Source organism: Erinaceus europaeus, chromosome 11, assembly GCF_950295315.1.
Source record: "Erinaceus europaeus chromosome 11, mEriEur2.1, whole genome shotgun sequence".
NCBI lineage: Eukaryota > Metazoa > Chordata > Mammalia > Eulipotyphla > Erinaceidae > Erinaceus > Erinaceus europaeus.
Window position 1 is genome coordinate 94,454,822 of NC_080172.1, and position 20,039 is coordinate 94,474,860.

General features: G+C 37.7%; 1 protein-coding gene across 1 annotated transcript in view; it reads left to right on the forward strand.

The window, feature by feature from the left end:
- Positions 1 to 20,039, forward strand: part of TNNI3K (TNNI3 interacting kinase) — a 428,191-nt gene that overhangs the window by 280,132 nt on the left and 128,020 nt on the right. The window contains 3 exon segments of the mRNA XM_060202368.1: positions 10,223 to 10,275; positions 10,580 to 10,632; positions 13,642 to 13,774. Coding sequence (XP_060058351.1) covers positions 10,223 to 10,275; positions 10,580 to 10,632; positions 13,642 to 13,774 — 239 coding nt within the window.

A 20,039-nucleotide genomic window follows, 5' to 3' on the forward strand; every position in this document is an offset into this window, starting at 1 on the left:
AGAGATTGAGAGACACTGAAAACAACAACAGAGACATATGGGATGATCTCAAAAGAAGTAACATTCGTATAATTGGCCTGCCAGAGGAAGAGAGGAAGGGGAAGCAAACATTCTAGAGGAAATAATACAAGAAAACTTCCCAGACCTGAATAACAGGAAGGATATCAAGGTTCAAGAGGCCCAGAGAGTACCAAACAGAATCAACCCAGACCTGAAGACACCAAGACACATCATAGTCACAATAAGAAGAAGTAAGGATAAAGAAAGGTTCCTAAAGGCTGCAAGAGAGAAACAAAAAGTCACATACAAGGGAAAACCCATAAGATTATCTGCAGATTTCTCCACTCAAACTCTAAAAGCCAGAATGGAGTGGCAAGATATCTATCGAGCCCTGAATGAAAAAGAGTTTCAACCAAGGATAATATATCCTGCTAGACTTTCATTCAAGCTAGATGGAGGAATCAAAACCTTCTTAGACAAACAACAGTTAAAGGAGGCAACCATCACCAAGCCGGCCCTGAAAGAGGTACTAAAAGACCTCTTATAAACAAGAACATCACTATAATACTTGCAATATATCAGAGTAAACAAATTGTTTTTTAGAACAATGGCACTACAATACATTAAATCTATAATATCAATAAATGTCAATGGCTTAAACTCACCCATCAAAAGGCACAGGGTGGAGGGATGGATCAGAAAAAATAACCCAACCATATGCTGCTTGCAAGAATCCCATCTATCACAACAAGATAAACACAGACTTAAAGTGAAAGGATGGAAAACTATCATACAGGCTAACGGACCACAAAAAAGGGCAGGAACAGCCATTCTCATCTCCGACACGATAGATTTTAAATTAAATAAAGTAATAAAAGATAGGCAAGGACATTACATAATGACTAGAGGATCAATCAGCCAAGAAGACTTAACAATTATTAACATCTATGCACCCAACAAGGGACCATCTAAATACATTAAGCACCTACTGAAAGAATTTTAAAAATACATCAATAGTAATACAATAATAGTGGGAGACTTCAATACCCCACTCTCACACTTAGACAGATCAACAAAGCAGAGAACCAATAAAGATACAAGAGAATTGAATGAAGAGATTGACAGACTAGACCTCTTGGACGTTTTCAGACTCCTCCACCCCAAAAAACTGGAATACACCTTCTTTTCAAATCCACATAACACATACTCAAGGATAGACCACATGTTAGGCCACAAAGACAGCATCAATAAATTCAAGAGCATTGAAATCATCCCAAGTATCTTCTCAGACCACAGTGGAGTAAAACTAACATTTAACAACAAATGGAAAATTATTAAAAGACATAGAATTTGGAAACTAAACAACATGCTCCTTAAGAACCACTGGGTCAGAGACTCACTCAAACAGGAAATTCAAATGTTCCTGGAAACTAATGAAAATAAAGACACAACCTATCAAAATATTTGGGACACAGCGAAAGCAGTACTGAGAGGGAAACTTATAGCCATACAATCACATATTAAACACCAAGAAGAAGCCCAAATGAACGACCTTACTGCACACCTCAAGGACTTAGAGGAAGAGGAACAAAGGAACCCTAAAGCAACCAGAAGGACAGAAATCACTAAAGTTAGAGCAGAAATAAACAACATCGAAAATAAAAGAACCATACAAAAGATCAATGAAGCCAAATGTTGGTTCTTTGAAAGATTAAACAAAATTGACAAACCCCTAGCCAGACTCACCAAACAAAAAAGAGAGAAGACTCAAATTAATAGAATTGTAAACGATGCAGGAGATATCACAACTGACACCACAGAAATCCAGAGAATTCTGCGAAACTTCTATAAAGAACTATCCGTCACCAAGCTAGAGAATCTGGAAGAAATGGAACAATTCCAAGAAGCTTATGCATTTCCAAAACTGAACCAAGAATAACTACAAAATCTAAATGCACCAAGCACAGACAAAGAAATTGAAACCGTTATTAAGAATCTCCCCAACAACAAAAGTCCTGGACCAGATGGCTTCACAAACGAATTCTACAAAACTTTCAGGAAACAGTTAGTACCCATACTTCTTAAGCTATTCCATAAGATTGAAGAAACAGGAATACTCCCACCTTTTATGAAGCCAACATCACCCTGATACCAAAAGCTGATAGGGACAGAAGAAAAAAGAAAAACTACAGACCAATATCTCTGATGCACATAGATGCCAAAATATTAAACAAGATATTGGCCAACCGGATACAGCAACACATCAAAAAGATTGTTCATCATGACCAAGTGGGATTCATCCCAGGAATGCAAGGCTGGTTCAACATCCGTAAATCAATCAATGTCATTCATCACATCAATAAAAGCAAAGCCAAAAACCACATGATTATCTCAATAGATGCAGAGAAAGCCTTTGACAAAATCCAACACCCATTCATGCTCAAAACTCTACAAAAAATGGGAATAGATGGGAAATTCCTCAAGATAGTGGAGTCTATATATAGCAAACCTACAGCCAACATCATACTCAATGGACAGAAGCTGAAAGCATTCCCCCTCAGATCGGGGACTAGACAGGGATGTCCACTGTCACCGTTACTCTTCAACATAGTATTGGAAGCTCTTGCCATAGCAATCAGGCAAGGGAAAGAAATCAAAGGAATACAGATTGGAGGGGAAGAAGTCAAGCTCTCACTGTTTGCAGATGATATGATAGTATACATAGAAAGACCTAAAGAATCCAGTAGAAAATTACTGGAAGTTATTAGGCAATATAGCAAGGTATCAGGGTACAAAATCAATGTACAAAAATCAGTGTCATTTCTTTATGCAAACACTAAATCTGAAGAAGAAGACATCCAGAAATCACTCCCATTTACTGCTTCAGCAAAATCAATCAAATACCTAGGAATAAAGTTGACCAAAGAAGTGAAAGACTTGTATACTGAAAACTATGAGTCGCTACTCAAGGAGATAGAAACTGATACCAAGAAATGGAAAGATATCCCATGCTCATGGATTGGAAGAATGAATATCATCAAAATGAATATTCTCCCCAGAGCCATATACAAATTTAATGCAATACCCATCAAAGTTCAACCAAGCTTCTTTAAGAGAATAGAACAAACACTACAATCATTTATCTGGAACCTGAAAACACCTAGAATTGCCAAAACCATCTTAAGGAAAAGAAACAGAAATGGAGGCATCACGCTCCCGGACCTTAAACTATATTATAAAGCCATCATCATCAAAACAGCATGGTACTGGAACAAAAATAGGCACACAGACCAGTGGAACAGAATTGAAAGCCCAGAAGTAAATCCCAACACCTATGGGCATCTAATATTTCATAAGGGGGCCCAAAGGATTAAATGGAAAAAGGAGGCTCTCTTCAATAAGTGGTGCTGGGAAAACTTGGTTGAAACATGCAGAAGAATGAAATTGAACCACTTTATCTCACCAGAAACAAAAATCAACTCCAAATGGATCAAAGACCTAGATGTCAGACCAGAAACAATCAAATACTTAGAGGAAAACATTGGTAAAACACTTTCCCACCTACACCTCAAGGACATCTTTGATGAATCAAACCCAATTGCATGGGTGACTAAAGCAGAAACAAACCAACGGGACTACACCAAATTGAAAAGCTTCTGCACATCCAAAGAAACTATTAAACAAACAGAGAGACCCCTCACAGAATGGGAGAAGATCTTCACATGCCAGACATCAGACAAGAAACTAATCACCAAAATATATAAAGAGCTCAGCAAACTTAGCCGCAAAAAAGCAAATGACCCCATCCAAAAATGGGCAGAGGAAATGAACAAAGCATTCACCACAGAGGAGATCCAAAAGGCTAACAAACATATGAAAAACTGCTCTAGGTCACTGATTGTCAGAGAAATGCAAATTGAGATAACACTAAGATACCACCTCAGTCCTGTAAGAATGGCATACATCAAAAAGGACAGCAGCAACAAATGCTGGAGAGGATGTGGGGACAGAGGAACCCTTTTACATTGCTGGTGGGAATGTAAATTGGTACAGCCTCTGTGGAGAGCAGACTGGAAAACTCTCAGAAGGCTAGACATGGACCTTCCATATTACCCAGTAATTCTTCTCCTGGGTTATACCCCAAGGACTCCGTAACACCCAACCAAAAAGAGGTGTGTACTCCTATGTTCATAGCAGCACAATTCATAATAGCTAAAACCTGTAAGCAACCCAGGTGCCCAACAACAGATGAGTGGCTGAGAAAGCTGTGGTATATATACACAATGGAATACTATGTAGCTATCAAAAACAATGAACCCACCTTCTCTGACCCATCTTGGACAGAGCTAGAAGGAATTATGTTAAGTGAACTAAGTCAGAAAGATAAAGATGAGTATGGGATGATCCCACTCATCAACAGAAGCTGACTAAGAAGATCTGAAAGGGAAACTAAAAGCAGGACCTGACCAAATTGTAAGTAGGGCACCAAATTAAAAACCCAGTGGTGAGGGGTAGACATGAAGCTTCCTGGGCCAGTGGGGGGTGGGAGTGGGCGGGAGGGATGGGTCACAGTCCTTTGGTGGTGGAAATGGTGTTTATGTACACTCCTAGCAAAATGTAGACATATAAATCAGTAGTTAATTAATATGAGAGAGGGAAATCAATTGTATGTCTCAAAGTTTTTCAAAAGACAAACTGAATCTTTTTAATATATAGGCTGTGTATTTGATATGCGGACTCTCTCAAAAGCCTAGACCAAGTAGATGAGAAGCATCCAATAGCACAGCTATATACAAGATACTGGATACTGTACAGCAAACCATAACAAAGGGAGTTTTCAAAGTTAACCCAATTACCAAATAATGTGAAGATAATATTAACTATCGATTGTCTTTTTGAACCCTAAGACAGCAGGAACCTCACATCTTCACTATAGAGCCCCTACTTCCCCCAGTCCTGGAACCCTTGGATAGGGCCCACTTTCCCGTATGCATCTCCCAATCCAAACCAAATAATATTGCATCCGCCGATCACAACCTAACCAAAGCAACATTTGCCACCTCAACATGCTTCACCTCAGACTGTATCCAGAGACTTCACGTGTGGAATGACAACCCTTCAGCTTCATTACTCGGGTGAGAACTTTCCTTTTATAATACACTCTAATTTCATCTCAGGTAGTTCACTTTCTAACAAAGTCCCATAACCTAGATATACACCAGCTTCTGTGAGAGAGAGCTTATGTTCACACGTATCCATAAACTACTGCAAAATATATACCTGAAAGCAGAAGTACACTAGAGTTTGCAGTGAGTACCCCCCTAACACTTCCTCTCCACTATTCCAAGCTTGGGATCCATGATTGCTCAACAAATTGTTTGGCTTCGTATGTTAACTCTCTTTTCAATCACCAGGTTCCAGATGCCACCAGGATGCTGGCCAGGCTTCCCTGGATTGAAGACCCCACCAATGTGTCCTGGAGCTCAGCTTCCCCAGAGACACACCTTACTAGGGAAAGAGAGAGGCAGACTGGGAGTATGTACCGACCAGTCAACGCCCATGTTCAGCGGGGAAGCAATTACAGAAGCCAGACCTTCTACCTTCTGCAACCCTCAATGACCCTGGGTCCATGCTCCCAGAGGGCTAGAGAATGGGAAAGCTATCATGGGAGGGGGTGGGTTATGGAGATTGGGTAGTGGGAATTGTGTGGAGTTGTACCCCTCCTACCTTATGTTTTTGTTCATTAATCCTTTCTTAAATAAAAAATTTAAAAAAAAAGAAATATAACTAAAATATGCCTACTAGCTATCGGCAAAATGGAGGACTCCCCCCGCCCCCAACACTTCATCTGCACTATTCCAGCCTTTATGTCGATGATTGTTCAACAATTTGTTTGGCTTTGTATGTTAACTCTCTTTTCAGCCACCAGGTTCCAGATGCTAGCAGCATGCAACCAGACTTCCCTGGACAGACCACCCCACCAATCTGTCCCGGTGCTCTGCCTCTAAAGAGCCCTTCCCCAGTAGGGAAAGAGAGGGATGGGTTGGGAGTATGGATGGACATGCCAATGCTCATGTTCAGCGAAGAAGCAATTACAGAAGCCAAACCTTCAACCTTCTGCATCCAGCAATGATCTTGGGTCCATACTCCCGGAGGGGTAAAGAACAGGAAAGCTATCAGGGCAGGGGATGTGATATGGAGGTCTAGTGGTGCAAATTGTGTGAAGTTGTATCCCTCTTATCCTATGGTTTTGTCAATGTTTCCTTTTTATAAATAAAAAAAATGGTGACCACCATTTTCAGCCAATCTTGGATGGACTTTGAAAAATTCATGTTAAGTGAAGTAAGTCAGAAAGAGAAGGATGAATATGGGATGATCTCACTCTCAAGCAGAAGTTGAAAAACATGATCAGAAGAGAAAACACAAATAGAACCTGAGCTGAAATTGGTGTATTGCAGCAAAGTAAAAGACTCTGGGGTTGGTGGGTGGGTGGGGAGAATACAGGTCCAAGAAGGATGACACAGGACATAGTGGGGGTTGTATTGTTATATGGAAAACTGAGAAATGTTATGCATGTACAAACTATTGTATTTACTGTGGAATGTAAAACATTTATTCCCCAATAAAGAAATTTTAAAAAATATTCTAAATTATTTTTATACTGACTTTCCCTAATCAAAGTGATTGTGAACACATTCTAGATTTTACTATTTGAATATATTAATTATGTACCATTAAACTGAATTATTTTTATACTGAATGTATTTTAATCATTTCTTTATTTTTAATAGTTTTATTGAGGTGGGGTACTAATGGTTTACCATATATTTTTTCACACAGGGGTACAATTTCTAATTTTCTTGTGATGATACAGTGGAAGGGAAAAAGCTACTATGCAGCTATCAAGAACAATGAACCCACCTTCTCTGACCCATCTTGGACAGAGCTAGAAGGAATTATGTTAAGTGAACTAAATCAGAAAGATAAAGATGAGTATGGGATGATCCCACTCATCAACAGAAGTTGACTAAGAAGATCTGAAAGGGAAACTAAAAGCAAGACCTGATCTAATTGTAAGTAGGGCACCAAAGTAAAAACCCAGTGGTGAGGGGTAGACATGCAGCTTCCTGGGCCAGTGGGGGGTGGGAGTGGGCAGGAGGGATGGGTCACAGTCCTTTGGTGGTGGGAATGGTGTTTATGTACACTCCTAGCAAAACGTAGACATATAAATCAGTAGTTAATTAATATGAGAGGGGGAAAATCAATTGTATGTCTCAAAGTTTCTCAAAACACAAACTGAATCTTTTTAATATATAGGCTGTGTATTTGATATGTGGACTCTCTCAAAAGCCTAGACCAAGTAGATGAGAAGCATCCAATAGCACAGCTATATACAAGATACTGGATACTGTACAGCAAAACATAACAAAAGGACTTTTCAAAGTTAACCCAATTACCAAATAATGTGATGATAACATTAACTATCGATTGTCTTTTGGAACCCTAAGACAGCAGGAACCTCACATCTTCACTATAGAGCCCCTACTTCCCCCAGTCCTGGAACCCTTGGATAGGGCCCACTTTCCCGTATGCATCTCCCAATCCAAACCAAATAATATTGCATCCGCTGATCACAACCTAACCAACGCAACAATTGCCACCTCAACATGCTTCACCTCAGACTGTATCCAGAGACTTCACGTGTGGAATGACAACCCTTCAGCTTCATTACTCGGGTGAGAACTTTCCTTTTATAGTACACTCTAATTTCATCTCAGGTAGTTCACTTTCTAACAAAGTCCCATAACCTAGATATACACCAGCTTCTGTGAGAGAGAGCTTATGTTCACACGTATCCATAAACTACTGCAAAATATATACCTGAAAGCAGAAGTACCCTAGAGTTTGCAGTGAGTACCCCCCTAACACTTCCTCTCCACTATTCCAAGCTTGGGATCCATGATTGCTCAACAAATTGTTTGGCTTCGTATGTTAACTCTCTTTTCAATCACCAGGTTCCAGATGCCACCAGGATGCTGGCCAGGCTTCCCTGGATTGAAGACCCCACCAATGTGTCCTGGAGCTCAGCTTCCCCAGAGACACACCTTACTAGGGAAAGAGAGAGGCAGACTGGGAGTATGGACCGACCAGTCAACGCCCATGTTCAGCGGGGAAGCAATTACAGAAGCCAGACCTTCTACCTTCTGCAACCCTCAATGACCCTGGGTCCATGCTCCCAGAGGGCTAGAGAATGGGAAAGCTATCATGGGAGGGGGTGGGTTATGGAGATTGGGTAGTGGGAATTGTGTGGAGTTGTACCCCCCCACCTTATGTTTTTGTTCATTAATCCTTTCTTAAATAAAAAATTTAAAAAAAAGAAATATTCTTTTTGCTTAAATTGACACTGGAAGCATTTATGCATATAATTTAATATGATATCAAATTTATTCAGCAATAAAATTATAGTAGTTTCCTTATTTTTATCAATAAGCAAAATAAAAATAGAACAGATAAATATAGTACAGCTTATGTGCACTACAAAAAATCCAGCATGGCAGCTTTTAACTGAAATACAGCATTCATAAGCCAAATATAAAATGGTCATTCGGTAAGAAGCACTCAAGGACAATATTGAGATCCAATATGAATGCGTATAAGATAACCTGCAATTTATTTTCTAAATGTGTTGGAAGGATGATTTCTCTGTATAAACTACCTCAACTTTGATTTACTATTTCCTTCCTTTCCCCCTTTTTCTCCTCCTTCTCCTCCTCCTTCTTCTCTTCCTTTTCCTCCTAACTTCCTTGAAGGTCATTCTTTATTTTACTGTTGATTTTATTTATTTTAAAATTTTTTTGGTGATTTAATAACTATTAACAAGATTGTAAAATAACAATAATACCTACCACCAGAGTTCCATATCCCATCCCCTCTATTGGAAGTTTCCCTATTCTTTATCCCTCTCTGGAAATGTGGACCAAAATACTTTATGGGGTGCAAAAGGTAGAAGGTCTGACTTATTTAATTGTTTCTCAACAGGACACGGCTGATGGCAGATTGATCCATACCCCAAACTATTTCTATTTTCCTCTAGTGGGGTAGGGCTCTGGAGAGGTCAGACTTCAGGACACATTAGTGAGGTTGTTTACCCAGGAAAATCAGAATGGCATCATAGTAGTGTCTGTAACTTGGTGGCTGGAAAGTAGTAAGATACAAAGCAAGACAATTTGCTTAATAAACAGAAGTCTAAAGGTAGACATAAAGCAGATGAAACTAGGGGTCTTCATGTGGGAAGAAGCTAGGAAGTCTATCTTAGATATGTTCCAAGGATTCCCTGACTTTAGTAAGTTTTCCTAGTTAACATAAGATTGGGGTTGGGTGGTGGTGCACCTGGTTGAGTGCAAATGTTACAGTGCTCAAGGACCTGGGTTCAAGCACTCAGTCCTCTCCTGCAGAAGGAAAGCTTCACGAGTGGTGAAGCAGGGCTGAAGGTATCTCTCTGTCTCTCACCATCTCTATCTCCCCATTCCTTTCAATTTCTGGCTGTCACTATCCAATAAAAGTAAAGATAATAAAAAAGAGTGTAAACGAAAAATCAGATTACTCTTAATCTGGTTTCAGTGTTGGAATGAGAAGGCCCTGCAACTTTGGTGAGCTGTATAACTTCTCCTCCCAGAAATCTTACAAGTACTTAAACTGGTTTCATTTTACAGACCTAAAAGCATTACTTTTCTTACTGGGGTTATAGATAGAATTCTTCATCTAAGTCATTTTCTAAATCTTTCATTGTATTCATGTCTGTCCCTGTCTTGAACCGTTCTTATGCCTTCCAGCAAGATGGTTCCCTTCCTCTCACTTTAACATACTCACAGATGTCTTTTACTTTACCCGTAACCAGAATTATGCTACTAAATGAGTCACAAATAACTGAAAATCAGCTAAATTGTGTTTAGAGAGTTTATATCTTATGTTTCTTTATATCTCATTTTATGTTTAGAGAATTTATAGGACACTTTGAATACTTTCAGAGACTGTTATGAAAACAATCACATTTTGTGAATAGTCCTTTTTTTTGAATTAGTAAAATTAAGAAGTCTCTGAGATCTCTGCTAGACTTTTAGAGCTCATTTGGCTTGTAGAATAATAAATTACCTTCCTCCTTAAAGGACTAATTGGATTATGAAGAAAAAAGTTTCCTCAAACTCTGTTTTTTCCTTTATAGTCACAATATTCTTCTGTATGAAGATGGGTGTGCAGTTGTGGCAGATTTTGGAGGTGAGATTTCCATAAATAATACCCTAAATGATTTTAAATTCCTTCTTTTTCTGAGCTGGTACCTAATTTGGTATGATGCATCTGGAAATCAAAATGGATTTCATTTCATTTACAGACAGCTTGTATTTCCAGAAGCCTTAATCTTAAAAGTAAATCATTTGCCTTGTTTTCCCAGATTGTTGTCATTAATTTAAAAAAGAAAGTGATAAATAAGAGTTTCTAGCTTTGCAAAATGTTAGCTGTGATCTCTGACGTTGGTTTTAAGATATGACCTTTGACATAAATTTGTTTTCTCCTACCTCAGAATCAAGATTTCTCCAGTCTCTGGATGAAGACAATATGACTAAGCAACCTGGGGTTTGCTGCTGCTTTTGTTCTCTATAATTATGAAACAATTAAAATGTGTTAACTCAGCATGAGGGAAGTGTGATGCGAGAACAGCTTTAACTGAAAGAATTGTCATGGTCCCCATGGCAGGGGAATGCTTTGTGTTTTTATTTTTAGTAAGCGCACAGAAGAACTCTGCTACAGAGCTCTGTTTCAAGGTTCCGCAACAAAAATAGATTCGATTTGTACTTGGAAAAAATGTTATAGGTAAATAATACAGAATTTGTTTTGAATAAAGTTGAAAAGTACATGATAGAGCATAGTTCATAAATACTATAGTTTGAATTAAAATTTATAGTTTACCATTATGTATTAGCAATTCATTGCTTTCCACTTAGTATAAGGCACTGGGTAGAGTATAAAAGAACATTAATGTTTCTTTTTTTGTGTGTGAGACTATACATTAATAGGAGTGAATAGTAACACCATACCCACCACCAAAGGTCTGTGCCCCCCCCCCCAACAGTGAAGCTGAACATCTACCCTCACCCTCCATGCAGAGATTTTTACTTTGGTGCAATACTCCAAACTCATTCAGATTCAGCTTTTCTGTTCTTCTTTTTCAACTTCTACTGATGAGTGGAATTGTTCCATACCTGTCTTTATCTTTCTGACTTATCTTACTTAGCATAAGGAACCGTAATGTTTAAGTAAAATAAAATATAATTTATAATATCTACTATTCAACATGTCTGCTGTTAAATTTATCCATTAGTTACCCTCTCCTTCGTTCCTGTTATCCTCCAAAAATATACTTCTTTTTCTAGACTACCACTATTAGTTTATTATACAAGTCCGAAATAATTTTTCATTTCTTGCTTTTTCTGCTTTCACTGACGTGACTCAATATTTTTTCCTGTCTGTTCCATTTTTTATTGCTATCAAATTTAGGGAGTGTATTTTGTCTTTCTTTTTAAATGTTTTTAATTATTTTTATTTGATAGGATAGAAAGAAATTGAGAGGTGAACAGAAGATAGAAAAGGAGAGACAGAGAAAGACACCTGCAGACCTGCTTTCCTGCCTGTGAAGCTTCAGTTTGTAGATGGGGACTGGGGGATTGAAGCTGTTCCTATTTCTTTTTATTCATCTCATTTCTTGCCAGCTCAATTTAAGTCCACTTTTTTTTTTCTGAGATGTTACACTGGATTTCTAATTCTGGTTCTTTTTTCCAGTTCAATCTATTCTGTAATGCTTTGCTATGACAATTCACTTTCTTCTGTAAGCCATTTAGGACACTCACTGCCCACAGGCTAAATAAATGCTAAACCTCTTTGCCTGATATTCTCCTTCCCTCTCAAATGTCCCCACAACACACCTGTGGCCTCTTCTCTCACAAATTATCTCAAATATTCTATGCTCCAGCACACGAGAAATCTGGCCTTTCCCCACACATGAAGTTCACTTTCATACCCCTGTGACTCTGCCAGTGTGATGTCCTCCATCAGGAAATTTCTTTATTATGTTCATCTAGAGGAAGCCCACTTATCCTACAAGGTCCAGGACATATTATTTATTTTAAGGTCCTTTCTTTTTATAATCTACCTCCACAATTTCCAATCCCACCCTTGTCCCATACACTTTTCTCTCTGTGATGTTGTAGCACTTTGTTTCCACTGCTTATTTTGTAGTCTTGGTTATTCAGCAAACACTTGTTGAGGAGGATCTACTACATGTCCAATATCATTTAGAAAAAATAAAAAACAGTGAAAAATGAATAAATGTTTGGTCTTTGATAACAGGGAACTCATTTCTAGTGGTGAAAATATGATTATAGGCAGATGTATTTAAACCAGTGTGGGACTCAGTGACAGAGGAGACCAGACATCTTTGAAGCTTTGTTGGGATGAAAAGGAATGAATCTGATGCAGAGAGTAGAAATGGATACCAGGAACAGCATGGACAAAGTTAAAGGAAGTAAGAAACAAGAGACTACCTGGGAGAACTTCAAATACTTTGATATGTTAGTGTGTATACCACTGAAGAAGAGAAAGTGAGAGATGACTTAGAAAGGAGGGCAGGAACAACATTAAGGATATATTACAATATTAGTAGGATGTTGTATACTGGTTTCCAGTGTTGGAGTTAACTTATTTACCCAACTAATATTTCACAAATGCCTACTTGATATCAAACATTATCAGAAATGGATATTGTAATAAAATATCTAAATCTGAATTCCCATTTCTGTGGAACCAATATTCTACTAGAAGAGGATAGACACTGAACAGTAAAGCACATCTAGAGCATGAACATAGAGAAAGTTAAGTCAGTGATTGTCAATTCTGGCAGCTTGGAATTTTTTGTTGTTTCATTCTGTTATACTTGATAAGACAGAGAGAAATTGAGAGGAGAAAATGGATTGAGAGAGAAAAATAGATATCTGGAAACCTACTTCACCACTCATGAAGTCCTTCCCCCCCCTCCGCATGTGGGGAGAGCAGGGGGTCCAAACCCAGGTCCTTATGAACCGCCTGGCACCCTGGAAACTTTTTTTTAAAACTCTGATTTTATAAGTCTAGAACTGATCTTGAGTATATAAATCTTCTAAAAATTTCCCCCCAAATCAAATCTTCATAAATAGTAGGGCAGTACTTTAATGCTTCTCCTTTCTCCTGTCTCTACCTGCCTCTTTCTGTCTGAAATGGAAAGGAAAAAAAAAAAAGTTTATCTCTACTGGGGATAGTGAAATTGTTCAGAAACAAAGCTCTGGCAGCAATTAAAAGTATATACAGAAAAGAATTTCCCCCAGATGATTCTAAAATCAAGCCATCTTAGTCTCTGACTAAAGAAACTTTTACAGAATATAATTTAATCTCACCAACAGCTATTAATATGCATTTTACCTAGCAGGATAGTCTTTAAGTATACCACTACTCTAAATTTAATATGAATGGCATGTTGCTTCTCATTTATGTAATTTATGCAATCTGCCAATTACTCCCACTTGATAAATGACTTGTAGATGTTTTACCACACAGAACCTCTGCTGGATGGCTCCTGAGGTGTCCACACAGTGCACACGCTACACCATCAGAGCTGATGTTTTCAGCTATGCCCTGTGTCTCTGGGAGCTTCTCACAGGTGAAATTCCTTTTTCTTATCTCAAGCCAGGTAGGCCATGCTGCAATTACAACTTCCCTGTTTTTCAGACTTTTGTACATTTTCACATCTTTAAGAACCACCCCCCAATGCTTGTTCTTTGTGAGTAGGAAAAATGTGAGAAAGTGAAAAAAAATTCAAATTGTTTCAAGGTGTAGGATCAATCCAGAAAACTTAATGACTTAATTCTGTTTTTTTTTCTACACAGATACACAGTAGGGTAGGCATGTCAATAAGGTTTGGGGCCAGATAAATAGCACAGTGGTTTATGTAAAAGATTTTCATGTCTGAACCTTGAAAGTCCCATGATGAATCTCTGACAGCACCATAAACCAGAACCGAGCACTAATCTGATAATAAATAAATTAATTAATTAATTAAATGAATACTAAGGCTTTCATTAATGTTACTAAGACAAGTAAATGACTATGTAAATAATGTTGACAACATGATACTTAATTCTCAAGATTATATTTAGAAGTGCCTTTTTATTACATATGTAAGGTGAACCAAAAATAGTGACACTGACAAAAAACCTGATAGAACTGTTTTCTATTGTCTCACATTATAAAAAACAGAATATCTTTTCTTTTCCTTGTAATTTTATATTACATATATGGATTTCTTCTAAAAATATAGTCTTATGGGACTAATTTTTTATGAAAACTTACACTGTTTTCTGTGCACTTGTTGAAGGGAAAGGTAAGGAACCTAAGCGTAGGAGAAACTTGCATACCTCAAGTATAAGACACATTTCATTATAATCTGTCTCTTCATTTTATCTTGGTTGCTCTCAAGTCTTAACACCTTGCTAACTTATCGCCATAGTTAGACTGGAAACTCCTTAAGGACTGTGCATTCTTAGTACCTAGCACATGTGAAAGGTAGTTTTTCAAATTAAATCATAAATAAATCTCAAATAAATTTTAAGCTGTAAGTAGCCACACTCACACAATCTGCCAGAAGAATAAAGTCAAAATATATTTTAGGGAAAGATATTTTATAAGCATGGATACATGCAATTTTAAAGTCTTAACCAGGATCATGATAATTTTAGTACTCATGTGTAGAACAAACAGCGCATGTTGTAGTCTCCTGTAAGATTTTTCTTCTCTAGTAACTTATGATCTTTAATTGTACTTTACATCTTGTCTAATATAGCTTTTTATCAGTTCTAAACTCGGTGCATAGTTATTGACCACAGTGATCATTTAATCACCTAAGGTCTGTCTATGTGCTTTTCAAGGTGTATTTTTAAATCATTTTATGGGGTGGAGTAATGGTTTACAGTACAGTTGTTGACACATGGGTACAATTTCTCTTCTTCCCATAATCAGTATCTGCAAAACATTCTCACTCCCAACATAGGTACCCCTCAGAACCCTTAAGCCCCCTTTTCACCAAGTCCTTCCCTGTATTCTGTCTCCAGAGTCTTTTGATTTAGTGCGGTACACCAAACCCAGTCTAAGTTTTAGTTTATGTATCCTTTTTCTTCTTTTTTTTAATTAGTGACTTAAGAATGATCAACAGGATTGTGGAATACAATAATTATAATTCCATACAGTTCCTACCACCAGAGTTATGTGTCTCATTGGAAGCTGCACTATTATTTATTTATTATTTATTTGGCAGTATGACCAAAGATCTTTCTGAGGAGCAGAAGGTGGAAGGTCTGACTTCTGTAATTGCTTCTCTGCTGAACATGGGAATTGAAGGTCAATCCTTACCCCAGCCTGTTTCTGTCTTTCCCTAGTGGGGTAGGACTCTGTGGTAGAGTTGTGGGACACATTGGTGAGATCATCTGTCCAGAGAAGTCAGGTTGGCATCAGGGTAGTATCTGCAACTTGGTGACTAAAAAGCACCAACATATAAAGCAGTACAAATTGTTAATAACCTGGAAACAAAAGGTAAGAGTAGAACAGATAAGATGTGGGGTCTTCATGCTGGAAGAAGCTAGGAAGTCTATTTTAGGTACATGCCAAGGGGCGCATGAATTACTAAATTTTGCCACAGATAACATGCAGGTGGACTAAGAGTATTGTTTGTGAACATGGTGTCAGAGATGAAAAACTGTGAGTTTTTCTTATAAACTGTAATTTTATAGTCAACTATAAAGCTGGATCAGAGCAAAGAGAAGTTCACAAATATGGGGAAAGTATATTAAACTGTTAACTATAATCCCCATCAATCTGACCTAGGGCCCATGAGTATTCATATTTAGCACAGGATCCTGAGTAACCTCTGGATCCCTGTCAGTCTGAGCTCATATTCCATGGTCATACCTAGAAACAATCTGGGCTGCACTCATTTCAGGACCAGTCTTCCTTGAGTGGCAGAGTATGTTGACCCAGAATCCCTTTTGAAAGTGGAGCAGTTTGTACCACTGTTTTACTACATTGAGAGCAATGTCCTGTAGAGGCTCAAAAGAGTTATGATATTATTCCTGATGGGTGAGCAGTGATAGTGTAGAGAGGGATCTGTTAGCGATCTAGACCCATCATATCTGTGTAGGAATCCCAGGATTCCTTGACTAATGCCCCGGATAATGAGGTGGCCAGGTAGTGACCAAAAGGGCATCATTAAAGTGTACTGGTCTCTTATCCTTATTCAGCTTTTGTAGCCCTTATTTTATCTGACAAGATTAGACTTGGAGTTATTGAAGGAAGTGAAATAAGCAGGTGAGGAGGGTGTCGAGTTATATGTAGAACCTATTTGATTAAGTATGATATCTATGCCATTCTACTTGCTTGCTGCAATTATTGAGTCACTGTAGACTGTTGAACACTTTTACATTAAGGGATATATTTTCCACCAACTTATGGCTACATGTGCATATATGCTGTATCTCATGGGGCCTGGTCTACATATGGGTTCTGTAACTTTCTTGGGAAGTGTGCCGCCTGAAATGGAACTAAGGAGTCTTATGAGATAGGAAAAGTCTCACCAGAGTATTGGAGCTGGAGGGTTGACATTCCAGGTCTGGCCTCTCTGGACACAGTCTGAAGTGAAATAAATTGAGGAAGCACTGTTTTTGCATTGATTTGGTTGAGATGAATAGATGCATTATCAAATGACATAGATCAGGAGAAGAAAGAAGGAAAATAAGCAAAGCCCCAGAGGTTCTAGGACTGGGAGAAATATGTTTTTTTATTTTATTTATAAAATGGAAATATTGACAAGACTATAGAATAAGAGTGGTACATTTCCACACAAGACCCATCTTCAGAGCTCGATATCCAACCTTATATATACCTCCAATCTAAGCACTTAAGTTTTCAAATTAGTAAACTGGTCAAATTTTAACACTAGGCTTAATTTGTTCATGCATTTCTAATAATAACTTTTTAAAAAATATTAAGTCATCTATAATTTTAGACCAAGGAGACCAAAAGAAACAGTCTTTTGATGGTAGGAATGGTGCTTATGTACACTCCTAGCAAAATGTAGACATATAAATCACTAGTTAATTAATATGAGCTTTCCTATTCTTTATATCTCTGAGAGTATGGACCCAGAATCACTGTAGGTTGCAGAAGGTGGAAGGTTTGGCTTCTGTCATTGCTTCTCTGATGAACATGGGTGTTGGCACATCGATCCATACTCCTGTCTCTCTCTTTCCTTAGTGGGGCAGGGATCTGGCAAAGTGGGACTCCAAGACACATGGTGAGGTCTTCTGACCAAAGAATTTGGGTTGCCATCATGGTATCATCTGAAACCTGGTGGCTGAAAAAGAGTAAAGATATAATGCAGAACAAATCGTTGACTAATCATGAACCTAAAGGCTAGAATATTGCCGACGAAGATTGGGGGATCTCTGTTTTAGAATAAGCTAGTAGGTCTGTTTTAGGTATATTCTATGGGGCCCATGACTTTACTAGTTTTTGCCTGAGCCTGACATTTAATATGCTGGAAAACCCAGGTTATTGTGTGGGGAGATGTTGCCATAGTTGGAAAAAGGACTAAAAAGCTGCATCAGGGAAGAGAGTAGCTTCCAAATATGGGTAAAGTATATAAAGATTGTTAACTGTAAACCTCATAGATTTGATCTTGGGCCCATTTTCAGCACAGGAGCATATGTAACCTCTGCATCCCTATAGGTCTGAACTCTCATTCTGTGGTCACAGTAGGAACATTCCAGGTTGCATTAATTTCAGGACCCATTTTCCTCGGGTAGTAGGTACAGTATGTTGTCCAATTTCCCTTTGGAGAATGAAACATTCTCTACCATTATTGATTCACAATGAGGACAAGGTATTATAGGGAGCCCACAAAGAGGTCCATTATACTGTTCCTGATGGAGATTAAGATTGATAGTGGCAAGAGGGATCTGTTAGAGGTCTAGGCCCATCATGTCTGTGTGGGAAACCCGGAGCTCCTTGGCTAGGGTCCCAGGTGATGGGGTGGCCTGGTTGTGAATAAAGAGTCATAATTAAAGTATAGCACATGAGGAAGGTTCTTTGCTGTCATATAGTTTAAGAAGGTAATAGATAACTGTTATTATAACCAAGTTATTTGAGAATATGGTTTACTTTTAAAAAACATGTTTAGGATTTACTGCACCATACAAGATCTCACCATGATTTATGTCATTTCATGCTATTTACAAATACCTATATTTTATGTGATGACCAGACTCGTTTCTTTTGGTCTCGTTGGTCTAAAATTATAGATGACTTAATATTCTTTAAAAAGTTATTATTAGAAATGCATGAACAAATTAAGCCTAGTGTTAAAATTTGACCAGTTTACTAATTTGAAAACTTAAGTGCTTAGATTGGAGGTATATATACTCAGAACTGAAGTCTATGCATTAAAAAGCTCGAGACATTGAATTTATTTCCCCTCTCATATTGAGTAAATACTGATTTATAAGGCTATAAGTTAATAGGAGTATATATTAACACCATTCCTGTCACCCAAGGTCCATGTCCCTAACCCCACACCCTAATACTGGAGCTGAATCTACTGTCCCCACCTCCACTCCTACCCCCAGCACTTTTTACTTGGTGGAATACTCCAAACTCAGTCAGATTCTGCTTTGTGTTTCCCTTGCTGTTCTTCTCTCCCAACTTCTGTTTTTGAATGGGACCTTGCCATATTCCTCTTTCTCTTTGTGGTTTATCTCACCTATCACTTTTTGTCCTTTCTTAAGTTCTGTCTGTGTGTGAGATCATTCTTCTCTTTTTGGCTTATTTTACTTGACATAATTTCTTTAAGCCCATCCAAAATGAGGCATAGTGTATCTGTTCCTTTCATGAATGAAAGAGGTAGAATTCAGAGCAGCACTCCAACACATGTGGTATTGAGGATCAAACTTGCAGTCTCCCTACTGAACTACTTTCCTGGTTCACATACTTCCCTTTTTTATTTACATAGAGAAGTGTATACAGTGATTTTATTGTAACCAAATTTTAGAGTAAATTTTATCCTAAACAATATGTATTAAAATTCCCAGTCCTGTTTTATAGTAAAAGCATTGGATTTCACATTCTTTTTTTTCTTTTGCTGTGTTAACATGTAATTGCCACTGTATTACACACATTTATCAGAATGGGAACATATTTTAGCTTTAATCATAGTGTTTTGTTAAAAGTACTGAAATACTCAGTTTTGAACCTGGACTAGCATTGTTATTTATAACATCTTGCTTTGATGTGATATTATTACTTATCGTAAAAGAAAAGAAAAAAGCCTCATGGAATTTCACTTGGACTCCATTTAATCTCTAGATTTCCTTGAAAAGAAATGACAATTTAAGCATATTAAATCTTCCAATCAAGGGTATAATATCTTTCTCTCCAATGTCCTTTAATATATCTGTATTTTTAGCACACATGTCTGTGATTTTCAGCATACAAACTGTGCATATTATATGTTATGTATAATTTCTTGATGCTATTATAAATGTTAATATAAAAATTAAATGGTTAATGTCCCTTTGCTAGAATAAAGATGTAATTAATTTTTCAGTAATGATTTAGTACCATATAAATTAGCTAAACTAACTTACCAATTGAAGTTGCCTCGTGAATACTTAATAATTTATTGTTCACTGGAGCTTCACTACCCCATGCCAACTTTTTTTTTTTTTCATATTGAAAGACAAGGACAGTGATTGACAGAGAGAAAGACACCACATCACTCAAGCTTCTTTTAGTCTAGTGGGGGCTGGGCATGAGCCTGGATTGCATGTGTGACACACAAGCATACTTCACAAGTCAGCTATCTTGCTTGCTCTGAATACTTTAGGTATTGTGTTGTCATAAAAGTCATGACT